A 22,186-nucleotide genomic window follows, 5' to 3' on the forward strand; every position below is an offset into this window, starting at 1 on the left:
TATTATTATTGGAGAAAAAATCCAAACCTTAATGGCCCTGTTTGACAAAGTGACATTTTCAAACATTTCACCTCGTAAAATTGAGGTTAAAAAACATTTCTTATATAAAAAGATTAAACTGGCTCTTCTCTTGAGTTTGGGACCTTTTCTGGTCTGGATAATTTATAGGTCAAACACTGCCAGGAACCCCGAACAGCTATTGATGAAGATCACTTAAAAATATTACAGCAAGCCTCTTTAAAGGGGAGATTTAAAGAAATGAGCAATGATTTAAGATATTTATTTTGTAAAAATAACTCTTTTTCTGAAGATTTAATGATAAAAATAGAACATAACAGCAACAACAACCAAAAAACAAATATAATCAATCTCCTCAACTCTCATTATTCAGTTTACGCAGAGCTGTGCTGGAAACTGTATAAATAGAAATGTAGCCATTTATTTTTAGAATCTGCACACAGCCAGCTCATCTTGATAAGAATTTTGCTGATTACGGTGTTTTGTTTTTCACCAAGCATGGCGGCTCTCTGCCGTAGCTTGAGGGGGAGGAGGACTGATGTCAGATAATGTAATGAATGTGTGCAGACAGAAAGCATCATTAGCTGGGTCTATTTGTGTGTGAATCCTAGTGGAAAATGGTCCCATTATCCCAGATGTCTCTCCTGAGGGCCCAGGGGCCAAAAAAAAAACAACAAAAAAAACACAGCAAATAGCGGTTACACTTTAACTTTTACAGACCTGCATGGCACACTTTTGCTGGCTGTGTTTTTGCAGGTGCTTCACATTAATGCAGATATTTTATTGCTGTTTGCTAAATTATTCTCAGCAGTCTAACAATACTAAAAATGTCTTGTCAGTTTTTGAGATTTTTTGCTGAATGTTATTGTTCTGATTGACCCTCAAACACAACAAATTGAATTATGTTACATTGTGCACTAGTACTATATTATTATGTTTCTATTAGCTGATTATCCAAGCTTGTAGTTCAACACTATAACTATATCAACTTGATCATTCTGATTTACTTTCTTGTGAATAATTCACACCTCTTGAACTGTAGCTTTGGCGTAACGGCAAAAGATAAAATTTGTAATTTTCTGCTTAAGCCTTTTTAGTCACTGGACAGATACTGTTCATCAGGTCGCTATAGCAACAGCTGAGACCCCACCTAATTGGTTAATGTCAAACAAATTTGCCCCAGTTTAACCCAGTGTTGGTGTTGCCATCAAATGAGCTGAACCGTGGTTCTTTACTGGCTGTTGAGACTCATTGCATCCCTGGGACCCTTTCTATTATTGACGCTACAATTTCATGATTGTAATTTTTTTTTTAATGTGAAGCGATATGTGACTTATGATAAATAAATAAACTGTGTTAATGTCTTTCTGCTATGAGTTCATACCTAACAACAACCCAAACTAATAGTCTGTCCTCTTATTTGAAATAAACTAAACTCATTATTTTAATCGCAACTACAAAGCTTTATTGAAAAAAATGTTGCTGGTCAATGTCTATTGTTTTTGGAAATGAATTAATTTATTTATGTTTTTTTATGACTTTACCACATATTTACCTTCTAAAGCAATTGAGATGATTTAACCCAGTTTGTTTTAATTAAAACAGGGACACAAGATTACTTTCATGAGAGCATGTTTCCATATTTATTGCAAATTCTCATGAGGGTTTTAATTCATTTGCAATCATCCAGTCACAGCAAAGTACAGTGAAAAAATGTCTGAAGTGTGTGGGAGCAGTGCCACTCCAGTCTTTTTGTTCCCACTCTAATTCATTCCTTTATTGTGTGTGTGTGTGCTTTTATAATATAATTAGAATCAGAGCAGCAATCTTTAGCCATAATTGTTAATAAGTAATAGAAACATCAAGTATCTAACAAGTTCTTTTTTTTAAACCCTCAGTGGGTGTTTTTCTGATCTGTACGAAGAACAGTGACTGTAAAATAGCTGGGATTTTTTTTTTATTGCAACACGTTAGCAACAAAGATCCAACAGCTTCACTCTTATTTTGTTAGAGAGAATTTGTTAGGAAACGGCATCATGGAGAAATATCATGGGAGCTTGACAAGAAGAAAACCATTGTGGAGAGACAAACAACATTTAACTTTTTGGACGGTTTTGGGTTCTAGCTAGTTTGAACATATCTGATAACATGTCCGGCTTCCAAGAATTCCAGGTTTTGCAGACGGGATCTCCAGGCCAGACCTACAACATGATAGAGGGACCATATGCCACTTCTGTATGAGCGTGGCTTCAACCGGTTCTTCCCCAGTCAGCCTCGGCTAGATTCATCTCTATTTGCAGATCCAAATACATTTGTAGTTCCTCCCTGTTTTTTAGGAACCACATCATCTGTTTTTGGTGGTACAAGCTGGGTATTGCAGACAAGTAATTTGATTGGCAGCAGACTGCATTCATTGACTAGCCTGTTGATTTACATGACTGGATGAGTGAAGGTCGTACTTGCAAACTCCTTGAACAACTACAGCTTAAGTATTTTCAATCTATGAAGAGACCATATTAGTAGATGTCAAAGATAGCCATATGCAAATTGATGACTGGATGGCCAATGTTGAGGTTCAAACCTTTTTATAAATTGTGGCATTAGAGTGTATGGTATTAGCTGAGTGGACCAACCTACAACAAATGAATATGCTGAGAAACTTTGGAGAAAATGGCCGCCAAAAGGTGTGAGAATGACAGAGGGAGAAACAGAGGTAAAAAGACTAATTAACAAAAGAGGAAGAAGACAAAACACACCAAAGATTCAAAAACCACTGGAGTACAGAACATAAGTAATGAATAAGAAACACAACACAAAGGAATGACCTTGAATGTCAAAACCGAAATGACAAGAATTAACAACTGAATGTGGCAAGAGCTACTAAACAATAGTAAGCAAGGAAATCATCAGAAAACCAACATGAAAGAAAACCAAAGCCCAAAAACTTATGGTTCACAACACATCCTGGTCAAGGAAACTGAAACCTCAACAAAAACAACACATTATAGTGTAAGATGTAAAATAAAGACAAATTTCAAATGCAATCCGCAAAGGAAGGTGAAAAAATGTTTTGTCTCATATTAAATCCACAAGACCTCTAGGCAATAAACAGCTGGAAACCAGTGACAGAACTCATGGTTTTAAAGATGGCAGAGCAGGATTCAGACACAGCTTCATTCTCTTCCTCAGGATCATAACAGCAGTTTGCACTGATTTCATTTGTTTACAAAAGGTGTAAAATTTAACCAGTCCAGGTTAAAACAGAAAAAAAAAAACCAGGAATGATTCAAATGAACAGCTATGACTACACTACAAGCTCACAATAAAAATAGATATCGTCACTCGTGGCAGAGAGCCAGCAAGCAGGCGGTCAGTAGCAGAGGGGTGTGTTTTCATTTGCCTGTAGGGCTCTGTGAGTTTGATGGAGGAGGGCACAACACAGACCTGCTGATAACATTAGGACCATCTCTGTCCTCCTGGCATTTATTGATGGGACCTCTAGAACCCAGATGTTGCAATCAACTCTGAGAGCAGAAGGATGTTTTAGGAAAAAGTTAACTTGGATATTTTGGGATTGGTCTGCAGACAACAACACTGGATTAACATCAGGGGATATTCTCGGATATGATTGTTCTTTTTTTAAGCAATATCTGGAAACCTTTGATCATGTGTTCAGCAATGCTTCCACTGATCTACACAATCTATAAAAGCTGGATGTGACTGAAAATTTTCAATCTTGGAATAATGTCATCTAACTTTGGGCTTTTTTCTTCACTTTGAATCAATATGTCACATTTAACAGGACAAACCAGCACAGAGTCGTCTGTCAGCATCACTTCTGACTTCATGGACCAGCCAACCGTCCAGAGTTTTGTGAGGCCTCGGGTGATGGGCTTTGTCCTGACCATCTCTGCTCTCCTCATTGTCTCCACCAATCTGCTGGTGGGCACTGCTCTGCTGAAGCTGCTCCTGAAGCGAGGATGTCAGAGCTGGTGTTTTGTCCTGAACTTGGCTCTGGCTGACACTCTGGTGGGCGTAGCCATCACTGGACTGGCCACAGAAGACTTTAACAACAAATTTATTCAACAGCACAATGGTTACATTGTGATTTATCCTCCCACAAACGGGACACCTCCTGCTGTGCAGGGCAAGACCCGATGTTTGTTGCGAATGTCCTTTCTGACGTCCACCTGCATGGCGTCCATCTTGACTATGTTCCTGATCTCACTGGACCGCTATATGGCCATCAAGATGCCCCTGCGTTACTCTCTGATGTCTGGGAAATGGAAGACAACCGGGTCTTTACTGGCCATGTGGATCACTTCCTTCACTATGGGATTTTTACCAGGTGAGGTTCAGCAATCAATACTTTAAATACTAGAGAACACAGATGGAGGCGTTTCTGTTATATCAAGTCAAGTTTATTTGTAAAAGTTAGCTCAAAGTCTTTTAAGTCATAAACACAACACCAATTAGAACAATTAATAAACATTACATTTTGCCAAATCAAAATTATCAACAAATTAAATACACATCAAATATTTTGATCTATGTCCCAGTTACTACTAATCAAAGACGGCTCTAAAACAGGGAGGTGGGGGAGATTAGTTTTGTTCAGTCTCCTGGTGACATCATAATGTAGAGCTGTGGATCATCTTTGCAGTCATGGTAACTAATCGTATGTCTTGTTATAAGCCATGTAACAAGACATAAGGTTAAAGTTGTCTGGTAGATTACAGCAAAAAGTCAAAGGAAGTATATTGTGCATGTTCAGTGGTAATGTGATGGTTTGTTTGCTATGACATTTGTTTGAGTTAAGCCCTTTAGCTGCAAATCAGAAAAAAGTTAACTGTGTGCAAGAAGGCGAGGCGAGCTACTTTTACAAGTCAATAAGAGTATCTTTGGGAAAGAATGCTTTCAGAAAAAATACTATTTTGTCCAACTGTCACAAGTATACATTTTCTAAATGCTACTGAAACACTGACTGTAACTATACCAGTTTAGTTGCTGTTTGATTTAACTCAGTTATAATTAGCAATCTATGTACAGGACAAATTAAAGTGTGTTTGAAATAACTTATGGATTTTTTCCAGTACATAAACTTAGATATTTTAAAGATAAATTGTTTGTTTGTGGGCAAATGTACAGATAGATGTTTGCATCTTCGTTGTTGTGAAAAAGTACATTAACATTAACATTTTATTTTATAAAAGTCCATCACAAAAGTGGATAAGTATAATCTTTTTTTCTAATTAAAATATGAATCGTCCCGGGTGTATCTGTGTTCAGCTGAGTGCATTGTTTGTGGAATCACCTTCACTGCTGTTACAGCTGCAGACTTTTTGGGGGATGTCCACCAGCTTTGCACATCTAAAGACCAAATCTTCTGAATATAACACAGATTTTTAGTTGTATTTTAACTGTAATTGAAAGAGGAATCTTTTAGCATTTTCCCTGAATGCATTCTGAATAGACAGCAGCATGATATAAAGAGTTTGAGAACTGAGAGCTGCTAGAGTACAGTTCTTATACTGCTTTAAAATAATAAAAAAAAGTTCATTTATATAGCATTTTACAGTTAAAACAATGGAAAGATATTAGCAGCAAAGTTAGGTTACTTCTGGAAGCAGTGATTCCATTGGATTTTGCATTAAGAGATATTAGACTAAAGGGGACTGAATACAAATGCACAGGTCAATTCTCCAGTTTCTGTTACAAATGTTAAAAACAAGTAATTTTTCTTCGTCTTTGTAGCTATGGACTACTGTGTTGGTAAAATATAATCCTTTCAAATGCTCAAATGAAATACTTTGAGGTTTGTTAAGTGGAAAATTAGGTTAAAGTTTTTGGAGTGTGAATACTTTCAGAAGGCTTGTGTCTGTTGAGGAAATATGTCCTTTTAAAATTATAAAGCTGCACTGTTTCACTGCTACACAGTGACACTAGATTAACCAGTGACTAATCACTGATGATGCCATGTTCAACAGGTTGTAGACATTTCAAAATAGATTAACTATGACATAAGTACAATATTAAAGCATTTTATTAAAAGTTTAGTTCTTTTCTTTCACACAATGGCAACTATTTTGAAATAATTTCTATCTGAACAGAACAATACACCCAAAGCTGTTTTTTTTTAACCAAAGGTGTTCTAAAGTAGCCCAACTGGGAGAAAACCCACCCAATCTGGCAACATTGCTTACTTTGTTAACTACATATTTAGTTGAAGATAACCTTTTTTGTTTAGCAACAAAAAAGGAAGACATATGATTCAATTGTGACTTCTTGCATTAGTTTTGTTTTGTGGTTCTGTCATAAATGGAGCATAAATATGTCAATGTCCTCTGCTTCTCAGTGATGGTGCCCCAGCTGCAGGCGACGGCACCCTACGATGGTTTCTGTGCTTTCTTTAATGTCATCCAGGACATCACCATCATCGCTCTGTACTGCCTGCTCTTCTTCCCTGTCCTCTCCCTGTTCATCTACATGTACCTGGACATCCTGAAGATCGCCTGCATCCACCACAAGCAGATCTCCCAAATCAGTCAAACCAGCTCGAGAGCTGAGGACAGCAATCACGGACAGTCCCAGTACCACCATCATCACCAGCATCACCTGCTGCGGAGCTGGAGTCACGTCAAGGCCTTGAGGACAGTGGGGGTGCTTGTCGGCTGTTTCTTGGTTCTTTGGAGTCCTTTCTTTGTGGTGTGCATTGTGCACCTTCTGTGTAGGGATTGTGCCCTTAAGGGGGTGCTGGAGAACTACCTGTGGCTCCTAGGGCTCCTCAACTCTCTGATAAACCCTCTGGTGTATGCCTGCTGGCAGAGAGAGGTGCGGCTGCAGCTGTCCGACATGTTTTCCTGCATCACAAACAGGTTGCTGTCTGCTGCACCGCCGAGTGTTATGGAAAGATGCCACTCATCGCCGCCTGCGCAGCCTCGTGCTTGTGTTTCTGAAGGAGATATGCCCAGTCCTTCCATTATTCTACCAATCAGCAGCTTGGACGCCAATGCCGTTCACCTGTCTGACACAACCAGTTTGTGATGGAGAGAGAGAAAAGCACTACAGATATTTAAAACGCACTAATTAAGTGACTAACTCTTTGGTTAGTATGACAACGGAGCTTCTCGACAAGAAAGTGAAAAATAGATCTGAATAGCTGTTGTGTGTAACCTATACATGTGTGTTTTCTCTAACAGACATCAGAAGGTGTCACAGTTTTAATGAACCTCAGGTTGGCAAACAGACATTTTTAAGGCAGAAGCACAAGCAGTGAAACTGGAAGACATGGATCTGATTTTGGGCTGAACAGGAAAACTAACATGATCACCTCGACGGTTTGTCTGGATGTTCAAGGGCCAAAGGAAATTATTATACACCACCATTCCTTTAGAATTAGTGGTATATATGTGATATATGTGTAAAAAGAATTTATTGGGACGGTGGCAGCTGCTTTTTAAATAAATTTAAATTGTCTCAAAGTATGTTTGATAATTTGTGCAAACAGAACAGTGTGCAAAACGCTTTATTTAGTGTCAAGTTGACAATTCTAGGGTTATAAATGTTTCAACATTTGATATTTTAAACAATAAAATTTTGTGATTAGTCCAAGTTGAAAAGTTCAGACAACCACAGCCCAAACTCTCATTTTATACACAAAATCCAATCTGAAGGTAAGATGTTACACCAACAGCCTAATATTAACTATACTTAATCTCACCCTACCCTATGTATAGAGTTTACTCCCTTCAGACACTAGATGCTTGAAAGAGAAAGTGAAACCCAAGACATCTTTTTCTATCTGGTTAATTCAAATTCAATTCAGTTTGTCTAAAAAATTCTTTATTGATCCCCAAGGAAAATTTAATTTCCTTGTAACTCATATTACACATTTTTTTTCAAAGAGCAATTTTGGATGCTGGTGTGGATGTAGGCAGGATGGATTTCATGTAGCAGTCTGTATTTCAGCAGCTCTATAGAAGCCTCTGACCTTTTGTTGTATCACAGTTTCATGGTGAGGTTGCTTGAAGTTTGTCTATAATTTTCTTGATTTTATGTGAAATCCTTCTTTACACCTTCATCTCAGGAGTCCCCAGAACAGAACCAGTCTTCTTCATCAGGTTCTTGAGTCTTTTTAGGTCCCTTCAATTCAACAAAAAATTACCTGACCATTTGGGTCACGGAAATTTCATTCCCAGAGGGTTAGTTTACACTTTAATATAGCAAATAAAAAAATGTGGTTGACATGACAGAAAAGTAATGTTTTCGGTTCTAATGCAGTTGAAAAATGGGAATTTGTTAAACAGCTAACATCAGTAATGGTAGTTGGTTAAAGAATGAGGAACATTAGAGGAAATGCATGTCTGCATTATCAGCAAATGATTAATCATTTGAGGATACAAAACATAGTATAAAAGGGTAACAACCAGAGCTCCATGAACTCACCCTTGTGGAACACCACTGAGGATTATTACAGTCTCTATTGATTCATGATAACAAAAATTGCCTCTAAGAAACTCAGTCCTGATAAATCTCAAAGACCACATGAGAATTAAAAATTTCAACACTTAAATTTAATCTTTAGTCTGTGGTGTGGAAAGTTGATGACCAAGTAGATTTGTATTATTTTCTCCCGTAACAGCAAACACCTTCATTAAAAAAAAAAAAAAAGGATTTTGTTTTTACTTATGTTGTCTCTGGCAAATATTTAAATTGGTTTAATGTTCTGAAACACAAACATGCAATTTTTCACTCCACCATAAATACTGTTATTTTGGACTTAGAAGTGGAATATGTTAATCTAATTTTATTACCTTCAAAACTGAATTCAAAACCCTCATCTCCTTTTTTGGACAAATGTTTTTGGACGGCTCAAGCAATAAGTTGACTTTTACTCTTCTCACATTTGGAAGAAGACTAATAAGAGCCACTCTTTATGGAACATGAGTGGTCAAAGGTCAGTGGAAGTAGAGGGCAGGAAGTATTGTGAACGGCTGTGACAGGCGAGCTGGGTAATTCCCCAGGGGCCTCAGACCCATCCCACTGAGGAACTCCTGATTTTCCCTTTGTGCACACTAACTCCTAGCCTCATATCCCAAACTCTCCCTACATTCAACTGGAGGAAATTCCATAAAAGAGTGGGTGTGGAAACAAGGATCATGAAAGAATAAAAACTCTGAACAAGATTTAGAATAAATATTTTCTGAGGAATTCACATCGCTTGTGTATCTTCTTTAATTATTATTATTGCACAAACTGAAGACATGTGAAATTTCAACTTTTGCTTAATCTGAAAACCTGGTAATGGAAAATCTAGGTGAATTTACACTAAAATTACACCATCCTTGAAAAGCAGCAAGAAGCATGTTATGCTATTTGAATTATGTAGTGGGGAATAAGCAGATTTCCTTAATGAAAGCAACATCTCCCTTAGATTAGTCTGATTCTGCACGCTTTTTGAAGTCCAACTGTCAACTGTTCTTGGAGAAATTCATATTGGAAACTTAAAATACACTTTCACCAAACTACAAAAATAAAGTAATAATATATTTTTGCATAGAGAATGAAAGTTTTGATATTTTATGTGTGTTCCTCACGTCAGACAAAGAACTACAATAAGTTTTCATTAAGACTGCAGCTAAAACTGTAAAAGTGAACCCAAAGAGCAACCAGAACAGTTCAAAAATCAAAATAAACAGTCAGACACATGAATTTTGCCAGGATTTTATATGATAATTCAACACAAAATAGCTTATAAGTTGTTAATTTGAAGACAACTGACACATGGCTTACACATTTTAGATATAAAATGTGAAAGTCCGACTTGTATTCTGTGTAGAACTACCTTATCAAGGGGGTTGAATTAAAGCAGAATGTACTTTTCATATTTCGGAAATAACGTATTGTTTTCCTTTCATTTCACAATTGTGCATTATACACACAGACTCCCACAAGTGGTTGTTGCAACTTGGTTAATTTATAAAAGGTTCAAAAGGGTATGAAGACTATACACTTTACCAAGTACCTTTAAAATGAACCAGCTTCTTGGACTTGCTTTTATTCATGTTTACTAGCTTTTCTTTAAAAAGCAGTGGTTGAAGGATTTGCCAACAAATATTGTTCTATAGCTTCCACAGCTACCTCAATAATATTACTAAATATCAGACTATTTTAAACAAAAGCAAAACCTGTATCTTTCCATTTTTCTATAATTAGCATGGTCTTTCTTAGTGTATGATGGGCTGAGAGAACTGAAGCAGAGCTGATCACAAACATCAGCCTGGGACCCACTTTGTGTCATCCCGCTTTATTACGTCTGTGTAATCTAAACTGATCGCTGTCAGAGAGAAAACAGGCCGCCAGTTTATCTGCCAGGCTGCAGTTGAGCGTGTAATATTTTCCACCTGGATAACCGTTCGCTCATGGAAACTTCCTCAGCTGCTTGAACCACGATAATTATCCCGCACTTCACCTGCCCGCAGTCTGGATCAACAAAACACTTTAACTGGTTGATGTCAGGGATTTCTACAACCGGCTGGCTGATATTTACCCAGGACTAATACGCTGTGGGACCGATCAGTTCTGCAGGATTGAATATGGTATTTTTTATTTGTTGATACAATTTTATGCAATATAAAAGCCCTCCCGGAGTAAGACATATTTAAATAGGACAATATGTGCAGTTGAAAGCAGATGTTTACATTCACCAAGCAAAAACATTTTTTTTTCCCCCTCATTGTTTGAAGTCAAATCAGACCAAACGTTTCATGTGTTTGGTCAGTTAGAATTACAAAAATGATTTCTATTTGCTAAATGCCACAATAATGAGAGAAAGAAGATGCCGCAGTTTTATTAATCAATATCTTCAAAATTAGAAGTTTTCATGCATTTTCTCAGTATTTGGTGGCATTGCCTTTGTACTGCATAACTCAGGTCAAACGTTTTGAGTTTCCTTCAAGCTTCTAACAATAGCTTGCTGGAGTTCTGATCCATTCGACTGGGTCAATCTCTATAGAACTGAGATCAGGGGTTTGTGATGGCTGAAGCATTGACTCTGTTGTCTTTAAGCCACTTTGCAACCACTTTGGCTGTATGCTTAGGTTAATTGTCCATTTGTACGCATTTGGACATGAGCCTTAACTTCCTGGTTGATGTCCTGTGATGTTGTTTCAATAATTCTACATAATGTTCTTTCCATAGGATGCCATCTATTTCATGACGTGCACCAGATCCTCCTGCCATAAACGTCTATCGATTTGCACATTTCAGACCAAACTGTGTTCATTTCTGGGAGAGAGAACCTCTCTCCCTCCTGACTGGATGGACGTTCCCATCTTGTCTGTACTTGCATATAATTGTTTGAACAGATGAAAGCAGCAACTTTGAGCATCTAGAAATTGTTTCCAAGGATGAACCAGACTGGTGCAGCTCCACAATTCGCTTTCTGCAAACTGCTTCCCTTAAACATCCATTGCAGTTTAAAACTTTAAATACATTTAGTTTTGACTGGCTCATCTCCTGCATCTGCTGTTGCATAATTTTCTGTATTTCATGAAATTACTATTATTAATATAAGTACTTCTAATATAACTGCATGATCTCACTAAAAATTGCTAGTCAACTATAGTATTTTTAGACAGTAAAAAAAAACTGTATCATAGTTTTGATATGTCAGAGAAATAATTAAGTTACTATTGTGTTGCTATAACTCATGTTTTCGGTGCTATTTTTCCTGTCTAAATAATAAGAAATTATATATTCTAAAGAAACTGATCTTAAAACTTTGATTGATTTTTGATTTTTAAAAAAACGTTTTGCCACTAAATGAGTTAAGTCTTTTGGCTGTATCAATATTGGTTGATTTCACAAAACTACAATGGAAACAGGGCTGCACAGTGGCGCAGTTGGTAGAGCTGTTGCCTTGCAGCAAGAAGGTTGTGGGTTCAATTCCCGGCCCCGGTCTTTCTGCATGGAGTTTGCANTGTGCATGCGTGGGTTTTCTCTGGGTACTCCGGTTTCCTCCCACAGTCCAAAAACATGACTGTCAGGTTAATTGGCCTCTCCAAATTGTCCCTAGGTGTGAGTGTGTGTGCATGGTTGTTTGTCCTGTGTGTCTCTGTGTTGCCCTGCAACAGACTGGTGACCTGTCCAGGGTGACCCCGCCTCTCGCCCGGGGTCACTCTGTAACACCACTCTTGTTACTGTAGACCAAGACTGCGTTCTCGTTAGCTTTGCTCCAGTTGCTGCTGTGGTTGGCTGCTGTGGTTGCTGCTGCGGTTGCTGCTGCGGTTGCTGCTGTGTTCTCAGTGGGAAGAAGAACGGATGCCACAGCGCTTCTTCCAGAGTGATCCGCCTGCTGACATCGTACTCCAGCATGCAGCCCAGCAGATCAAACAGCTGCTTCTCATCCTCACTGTTTGTTCTCATGTACTGCTAAAAAAAATAATAAACAAAGATTTTTTATTCTTTTGGATTTAAAGCTGATGCATGCACATCTTTTTAAACAAAGCAATTACTGTGTTAGTTTAAGGATTGGTTCTGAATCCAGGAAAGAAATGGAGCCATACTTTTGTTACAGTATGTTGTCTCTCACTGTGGGAGCGTTTAAATGTTTGAATTACATCATAGATTCACTTTATTTTTGATAGTCACACCTGATTTCCAGTAAACCCAGACTGTCACAGATTGTTTTCAACATGTCAAGAAATACGCAAATAAATGTATCATGCACGTACACCAAGTGTTACCTTATTGTTACTTCATTTCATGCAGAATCGCTGTCTGCACCGATGAAGATTTACTTACTTAGATCTGCTACAGAGTGACATATAAATATTCAAAATAAAACCAGGATTTGTAGCTCTACTTGCTTTGTTAAAATGAAAACAAAAAAGCAAGACTAATAAAATCTGTGCTCTCTGTTTTTTGAAACACTGTGATATTTATCTTGAAAGGTGCTACATGAGTAAGGTTTTATTTACTTAAACTACTTTGTTTTGTAACATTATCCATTTAATAAGCTATTCATTGAAAATTTCTTCCTAGAACAATTACAAAAACTGCCTATCTGTGTGTCGTATGTAACTACGTTAGACGGGGTAAAAAAAAAAAAAATCTTTGTTTTACCATCAGAGGTTGGCAGTGTTTCCGAATATCATCTTCAGAGGAACTCGCATCATTCCAGCTCAAATGCTTCTTCCTGCATGTCACACAAATGTAGCTTGTAGTAATTCAACAGCAATAATAGACAGATATCAGTTAAAATATGCACTGCGAGGGCTTTTGTGCATCAGCTAGCATGACTACATTAAGAGAATAATGTTTGCTGGTCTTAGCAACTGTTAGAAAACAAGAGTTACAGACAATACAGTCCTTATTATATTTAGATTATTGTTATCTTGTTAAAATTATCATCTGCATAAAATAGCACAAAAACTTCCAGCAATTTCCCAAAATTGCTGAAAAGATCTCCTAAAATGATTAGTCAAATTTTGAACATTTAAAACATTTTTTGTCAGTTGATGAAATGTTCAAATACAGCAGAAAACAATGACCGTGTCATACTGGACAGGTTGTCTACTGGACCTGGTCTGTTTCAGAAGACGGGGTGGAATCGGTCCCAGGACCCTCTCCATCATGGCCAGATGTTCTCCACAGTCATGACTCTGAAATAATACAGATAAATGTTTGAATAAAACTTTCTACTGTTTTGAAGTATACCTGAGTTTGTGTGTTTGTGCTTCTTTACAGGGAAAAGTGTTCGTCCGAGGTAATACTCGATGAGAACGCAGCCCAGACTCCACACGTCACATGACTGGTTCCAACCCAGATCTGAACACAAACACATTATTTGATCTTTTTAAAAATACGCAAACCTGAAATAATTTAGTTTTTAATTAAGGATTTGTGTTGTGAGCATACCCAGTATGACCTCTGGCGCTCTGTAGTGCCGCGTCGACACCAGAGTCTCATGATGTTGGTGGTCAAAGGTAGCGGTGCCAAAATCCACAACCTTTATGTCTAGACTCCTTGGTTTTGTGTGCTTACACTTGTGACACACACACACACACACACACACACACACACACGCACACACACACACACACACACACACACAGACACACACACACACACACACACACACACACACCTAGTTGTTGCTCTTAGGTCAAATGATCTGGGCTGATGAAGCTCGTCTTGTTTTTAGGGAACTCTTTACCATCTGTTGGCTGCACTCTGTGTCGCAGTCACAGCTGACAAACAGAATGTTCTCAGGCTTCAGGTCTGTGTGGGNACACACACACACACACACACACACACACACACACACACACACACACACACACACACACACACACACACACACACACACACACACACACACAGACCTAAATGTCCCACTTAGGTCAAACTTTGAATTAATATCACAGTTGTGGTGTTTTTAGGGAACTCTTTACCATCTGTTGGCTGCACTCTGTGTCGCAGTCACAGCTGACAAACAGAATGTTCTCAGGCTTCAGGTCTGTGTGGGTCAGCTTGTTACGGTGCAGAACTGTGGAACAGAAAAAAAATTAAATGTGTGCATATATCCTAACACAAATTTTTCTAGTTTTGCTTAAGAGCGGCAAAGTGAGACTTCATTCAAAAGACAAGAAATTTGTACATTTAACTAAGAGCTGACATGCAGATGACCATGTTATTCATGGGGATTAGAGACAACAGCTATCATTAGCAAGCTAACATCTGCAAATGCTTTAGACCTGCTCTAAAAAACACTTTTAACAGTTCAAACACCAATTTAATGTGGAAAAGCTAACGTCTACAGTCTTCCCAATCTCCGGTCTTAGAGATACAGTAAATCAGTGCTAAAAAAAAAGAAATGGCGCTCCTGGATTGGCTGGTTTGCAAATGTCCTACTTTAGCACAATGCTACAATGTCAAATAGCACTGTGCTAAAGTACTTTAGCTTTCGATCCTGCATTTCCTTTGAAACATTTTCTTTAAAATATGTGAATAAAATGCAAATTCAAAGCTTGTAAGATCAGAATCACAGGAAGTGTTTATGTTCAGTCTGTGGTGTGAAGCTATGGAATGGTTTTACTGTGGAATTCAGGCAATGCACATACATGACACAATTCAGACTAGAAATAGTCTACATTAATATGATAAATTCTCTTGAGATATTATATTGTTGTTGTTGGAGAAGGGATTGGTTTAAATCATTTTATACTCCTACCCACTCCTTGAACATTTATTGTATTACTGTCATTTTGTTTGACATTTTTAGTGTTCAATAAACATCAAAATAATCAAAGAAGAGAATCTGCAAACACTGAATCACAAATAGGCAGGGGTCTACTGCAGTGTCATTCCTTTAATTTCTTAAACAGTACATGAGTCCTTTCATCCATTTGTTGTCTTCTACAAAACAAAACCAAACAACACACAGCAAACAACTATTAATGCACAGACTCACAACTAAAGGCAATGTAAAGCTTTCAGTTGACGATGTTTTGAACGGTGGGAGGAAACCAGACTGTCCAGAGAAACAATACAGCCACATGATTCAAACATAAGACCTTCTTGTTTCAAAGCAAGTGCAAACAACTGTGCCACAATTTATCAAAAAAAGCCTAAAGTTTTCATTTGATTTAATGTTTTATAGTTTTATCCACAGGCAAATATTGGTTAAAAATCTACATTTTGACAACATCTTTAATTTGGATTCATGCTACATGAAGCAATGCAATTTGTGAAACCAGCAACAGTCAGTACTTTGTTCAGAGGTCACATCCACAACCATCATCATGCCAATATTCAGGGTTAGAAGTTTACAGGATTCACCATGTGAACTTACAGCTGACCGCTCTGAAGATCTGGAAGGCTACGTGTCGGATCTGCTCCACACTGAAAGGGACGAAGTCGTTCTGTCGCAGGAAGTCGAAGGTGCTGGGACCGAGTCGCTCCAGAACAATGCAGATGTGGGATTTATGCTTGAACCAGTCCAACATCCTCACACAGGGGCTACCAGGACAGAGGAATCCACAAGGACTTAAACTACCTTTACGACTGAAGGACTCAGCTCTCTAAAAGTCACTTCCTGCAGTGCCTAGTTTGACTCTAAAACAGAAAATAAACCAACTGGGTCAAAGCGAGTTCCTCACAATCTGTTGTCGTCGTCCAGGCTGTTGATCTCCTCAAGCACGGCGATCTCTGATCTCGCAACTTTACAGAAACTCTCAAACTTCTTCACAATTTTTACAGCCACACGCTGACCTCTGTGGAAAGTGTGCACAGACAAAATGACAGAAATATATAAGAGCTCATTTCTCCTGCTGTGGTCTAAGAAAGAGCGACTAAGTAAGATGCGTTTGGATGATTACTGTTGAGACCTGATCAGCATGCATGCTTACCTGTATCTGTCAATACACTCCACTACTTTCCCAAAAGCTCCTTCTCCCAGAGTGGAAGAAATTTCATCTGGTAAGAACAACCAGAGAGATTTTTAGTTTATTTTGTTTTCTTGAAGTTTTCATTTTAACAGTCTGTCTTGTGCGTGCCAAGCTGATATTTTTCTTGTTGAGTTCAGTTTGTTTCTTTACAACAGCTATTATATATTGTATTCCTCTCCAATGCATGTAGATGTCATCCATTTATTTCTAATTCAAGTTTTCCCTCGTATATCTGGAAATGTTGAGGCATTTTACCCCAAATCATGATGCTGTTCATGGACAGGATGCATGTGTGCTTTGTATTTGAAGTTCATACACTCATACAAAAGAAATGTTTGAAAGGTGAAAATCAGTGCTGCGTACATCTGTCTTCCAACACGAGGCCGATGTGATAGTCCAGGTTTCCGTCGTCATCGTTCTGTCTGGTCTCTCTTTGCTGAGTTTCCATTGGTCCATCGTCTGCAGCAATGGGACTGTTGTCATGGAAAGACGCTGATTCAAGTTGGACTGAGGTGTCTTTAGACTGCTGGTCAAATGCAGCAAGAAGGAAATCTATTAAAAGTCATCAAAGAACAAAACTTAACCCAAATTAAGCAGTTTATAACCTTTATTCAGTTTGTTGCAGTTTAAGAAAAGTTAGTGACCGTTATGAAAACAAGAATCCAGCTGCTGAGACGTACATTTCTTATGTTGCCAGAATTCAAATACTTTCCTTTAAAAATCAGTTAAACTAATCCATCAGTTACTTAGAAAATGAGACATTCTGGGGATATATTTAGTTTTAAAGAAGAAAATAAAGCTATAATAGTTAGAAGTTCTGAAGAACTATGAAAGACCCCTCCTCTCCGTCTTACAGCATTTCTGACTTTTGATTTCAGATTGAACAAACTTTATTTTACCGATTTGGAGACATCCAGGATGGGTTGTTGGGTCTTCTTGGAGCTTCCTGACTTTGAGTCTGATTTAAACTTCCTCATTCCTACAAGAAGACAGAAAAGTCTTTTTTTTTTTACATTAAATACATTGGAAAGAGTTACTGCGTCTTTAGGGCATACAGTTAAGCTCATTTAGTGTTTTGTAGCATAAATTATAGCAAATAATTCTGAATCACTTGAATCATCTTTGTTCACATGGGGTTTTGCAGCTAAGATGTCCATTTAAATCTGAATTATATCATAAATAGTTCAAAGTGTACCTCAAAAACAAACTTATAAAAAATAAACTGCAAGACTAACTTTGAGACAGAAAATCTTTACCTCTCCAAGAATCATCATCATTTTTTCCCATAGCTCGACTGTTCACACCCAGAACTTTGTCCCACTTTGTTCCTTTTCTGCCAGAACTTGAATAATAGCTGAAAAAACAAAAAGAAATCTTCACGTGTTCTGGTAAGTTTGTCTGATTAAATGACGTTGAAATCCCAAATCCCCTTCAAAAACGTCCGAATTCAGAAGGTTCTAGATGGGAAATTTAGAGAATTACTGCAATAATAGGATTGTTGTGATCCCAACAACTAACAGTCAGTTCAGAACATATTTATTTAAAAGTTTGTGCATTTGATTCCAGAAAAGCATATTCATGACTAAATATCTTAGTGTTAGATGAGCTGCTGTTTTGATGAGATACAAGCCTTCAAACAGCTGATGAATCTTTTATTTCTGTAGATCTGCTTGGTAATATCTGACTCTCTCAGTGACTTCATGGGAAATGCCTTTGTTTTTCTGACTGGAAACTCAAACATTGATCTCCTAGAACAGACATGTTGCAGCCTGATGTCAATCTTACCACTCATATGTCATGAATAAATGTCTGAGGCGACTTATAAGAACTTATGTTATTGTATCTAACATGTAATTTATTACAAGATTTATTGTAAGATTGTCATATTTACTTTTTTTTGTAAATTTGTCTTTTTTCTCATTTATTCTTATCCTGTGCATATTTAAGCTTTCATTTTCTTAATTCACACTAAACATTTTCCATTCAGTTTAGTTGCATCCTGTTGAATTAAACTGAACTGAATGTGACTGTCTCCCCAGACAGAGCATATTGATTGATAGCGCTCTCTGGTCCATCACTGTTCCACCTGCCAGAGCTTCTAATGTATCTTCATGCAGTGAAAGCCTTCCTCCGTCCCTCTTCCACAAATAGCACACATGCCGGTCAGAGCGGAGGCTTCTTTCACCATGTTGTTTCTCTTCTGCTTTTCGTCACCTCCTTCACTTCCCCTGCATACTTTTATGTGCCTTTCTGGCAGCTTAACAGTTTTACTTTTAATAAACTGCTTTGGTGCATAGTAGAGTGTTTTAAATATTTTTGTTTTGTTTTTTTTTTGTTTTTTTGAGGTGCGGAGCAGTTTTGCTTTTTATAGACGATAACGTGAAGGAGCGTTGTGCATTCCCTGGAAAGGTTTGTCCTCCTCCCTCTCCTGGAAACGGATCTTGGTCTTCACGCCCCAGCCGGCCCAGCTGCCTCTCCTCTACTGTAAATCAGCAGCGAGGAAGACTCAGTCCTCCTGACAACACGTCGGATTTTTTGTCACTCACTTTAATTCCTCCAAGACTCACAAGACAGCAGCCGGTGCCAGGAGCTCGGTGTCACTCTGTTTACAGCTTGATGAGCAGAACAGGACTGCAGTTAGAAGTCTGACTGTCAACACCGACAGCAGCAACTTTTCAGGACAGAAACACTCATGTTTGCTCTGTTTCTGCAGGTAAACAGGTTTTCTCTTTGCAGCTACACAAAGTTAGTATGAGAACGCCCCTCCATCCTCTCAGTGTTGTCACCTTCCTAAAATAATGGTTTTTGTCACTTCTTGCCAAACCTGATTTTTGACTTGGACCATAATTATAGGAAAGCGACAACATATTTTATTGGGATTTATGTGATGTGCCAACACATCAAATGAAATGAAAAATAAGTGATGCATATTTTTCAATATTTCTCAAGATTAAAGCTGCAAAATAAAATCCATACTTATTAAATCTGTCACTATGTCGTGACAGTATGAGAGAAATAAGTTGATCAAAAAATAGAGCATCTGAATCTGAAACTGGTTTGGAAAACTCCTTAACTCCATTCCATATCATCCATGTTATTGTTTCACAGGTCATCTGAGATGGCTAAAATTAGAGTGTTTGACTTTTCAGGAATCAGACCAACTCCACTGTGACGCACAAAAGAAAAGTTTTGCCTCGATACCCGACAGCTGTATTTGACTGGAACCTAACAAGAGTCTGAGCTGTGAAAGCCGATCGCCTTTCACAGCTCCAACAATTATCCCAGCTAATCTGACCGATGCTGTCAGTACCACATTTTCCTGCAATTAGTGACCGCCTTTGAAATATCAAGAAGGACCTAAGCACAGTATCTTATTGCTTACAGAAAATGATCTTTGTTATTGAAATGCAGCTTGAGTTTCTGACTGTAAAGTTGCAGGTTGTTTCCCCTGGTTTCCCAACAATGTTTGGCTTATGTAACTGTTAATAATAATGATTAGTGATGAATTATTAACAAAATTATTAGTAAAGTTAAAGTCCTGATCATCAGGAATAATTAGCCAAACACATTCTCCAAACACTGCATAAACACTAACATCTCTCCAAAGTTTGAGAATTTATTAATACAATACTTTAATCTTACAGTCAAAATATAACTTATATAATGCACGTTGGTAGTTTATAACTACCAACATGTAGTTATAAACATGCAACTAAACTACTGAGCCAAAAAGGTGAGAATGAGCAATAAGCAAAGGATCAACTCAACTAATTAATGAATGCTGAGAATAAAATAAAGTGAAATAATGAGGAATAACTCAGAGACTAATTAAGTAATTAAGTAGAAGTGTTGCTCTGAATGCTGGGAAATGCAGTTCAATCAGTTTATTTTCAGTAAAAATAAGGCCAAACATTGGAAACGAACATCTAAAATACTATGTATATTCTAGAGAAATCCTTAATTGCAGTAGGAAAATTTCACAATGAAAAATTTAGATAAATCCAACCTTTAGCTTAGCAGTGAAAAGAAAAACATCCCAAATCATAAAATATCACCATTTTTACTTTACTTTCTTAAATGAATCCAAGTGTTTAATGAGAAAAGAAAACAGGTGATCCAACTTTTAAAAAGATTTTGTTAATTTATTACAAGTAATCAAATTAAGCATATCCAAGTAAATATGTTAAGTTTAAGTTGTCATGTTAAAGTTAAACAAACCTAAATAAAGTAAGCTTGACAAACTTAATTTGATTACGTGTCACAAATTAACAATTTTTTTTAAGTTGCAGCTCCGTTCTCTTTTTTTCAGGGTAGGACTTTCTGTCAGTCATGACTTCCTGTTCCCTGGAGTTCAAATATAATGAAATGCAAAGGTCCTTTTCTTAATGCATGCATCAAAATTGAAAATACAAGTCAATGTGTAAAATGAGTATGAAACTAAAATCTCAAGAAAGTAACATCTGTAAAGCTCAGAGTCAAAGCAGCAAATAGTGGGATCAGAAAGTTATTCGTTTTTGTCAAAAGTTTGTGGCTCATGCCAGTAGAAATGTGAACGTGTGGAGTTTATTATTATTCTAACAGACTTATAGCTCAGTGAAGTTGAGCAATTTAAAAATAGATTGTCAAATTAAAAGAAAATGTAACCATTTAGTCTGGAAGCACCACAGTTTTATTTCTGATGAAATATTCCAAAGACCTCTGGAAGTATAAATAAACCTTTTATTAATACCTTTGCACTATGAGACAATGCCATTTTTGTGAACTGTTGTGAACCAAAAGTGTTTTTTGGGCTGAAGTTCATCTTATGGACTTATTTACATTAATTTAACTTAATTCTTTTGCTTTTGCTATACCAACTTACTTTTTTGTGTTCATTTAACTCAAAACTTACACTAAATAGTTGAACCAATTTAATTGAATTGCTTCCATAGGTAACAAGCAATTCAATTAAGTTTATCCAACTTAATTTATTAAGTTTAACCAAATCAATATATTCTAATCATCCAACTCAATTTGTTAATTTTATTTAACAAATTTATTAAGTATGTTTAAGATAACAGATTTAAGTCCGTCTTACTCAAATCATTTACATTCTTCTAATAAACATTTAAAATCTCTCTGTCTTAATTCTACAGAAAGTCAACTCAAACTTTTAAGTAGTCTTTTTACAGTGTCCTCTAAATATACTCTAATTTAAAAGTTACAAATCTTTTCCTTAAAGGACCTTTTTACTTTGACTTTACTTGAAATAATTAAGTTCAATATTTGTATCCCACGTCTGACCATGACTCAAGCTAACCAGGGACAGATTCCCCAGTAAGCAACTGTGGCTCTGTGGGTAGAGCAGTCGTCTTGTGATCGGAAGGTTCTAGGTTCAATTCCAGCTTCCTCCTGCCACATATCGATATGGATATTGGTGTGTGAATGTGACTCTGTGAAGTGCTCTGAGTAGTCAAAGTGACTGGAAAAGTGCTGTGTAAGTTCAGTCCATTTACAATTTTTATGAAGTAAACTAAATGATTTGAGTAAGACTCACTTAAATCTGTTATCTTAAACATGCTTAATAAATTTGTTTAAAAAATTTACAAATTGAGTTGGATGATTAGAATATATTGAATTGGTTAAACTTAATAAATTAAGTTGGATAAACTTAATTGAACTGCTTGTTACCCATAGAAGCAATTCAATTAAGTTGGTTCAACTTTTTCTTTTTATAT

At 37.1% G+C, this 22,186-nt stretch overlaps 1 protein-coding gene and 1 pseudogene across 1 annotated transcript; one reads left to right on the plus strand and one right to left on the minus strand.

The window, feature by feature from the left end:
- Positions 1-3,906: 3,906 nt before the first annotated feature.
- Positions 3,907-7,151, plus strand: gpr119 (G protein-coupled receptor 119). Its single transcript, XM_008428470.1, has 2 exons — positions 3,907-4,366; positions 6,374-7,151. The coding sequence occupies exons 1-2, from the start codon at positions 3,907-3,909 to the stop codon at positions 7,060-7,062; spliced, it is 1,149 nt and encodes a 382-aa protein (XP_008426692.1). The 3' UTR covers positions 7,063-7,151.
- Positions 7,152-8,087: 936 nt separating this feature from the next.
- The window catches only part of LOC103476265 (dual specificity protein kinase CLK1-like), a 16,708-nt pseudogene continuing 2,609 nt past the window's right edge, over positions 8,088-22,186 (minus strand).

This window comes from Poecilia reticulata, linkage group LG14, assembly GCF_000633615.1.
Source record: "Poecilia reticulata strain Guanapo linkage group LG14, Guppy_female_1.0+MT, whole genome shotgun sequence".
Taxonomy (NCBI): domain Eukaryota; kingdom Metazoa; phylum Chordata; class Actinopteri; order Cyprinodontiformes; family Poeciliidae; genus Poecilia; species Poecilia reticulata.

Coding starts and splice junctions, on each gene's coding strand:
- gpr119 (XM_008428470.1), top strand. CDS start 3,907: ATGGGCTTTGTCCTGACCATCTCTGCTCTCCTCATTGTCTCCACCAAT. Junction 4,367..6,373: donor CACTATGGGATTTTTACCAG/GTGAGGTTCAGC, acceptor TCTGCTTCTCAG/TGATGGTGCCCCAGCTGCAG.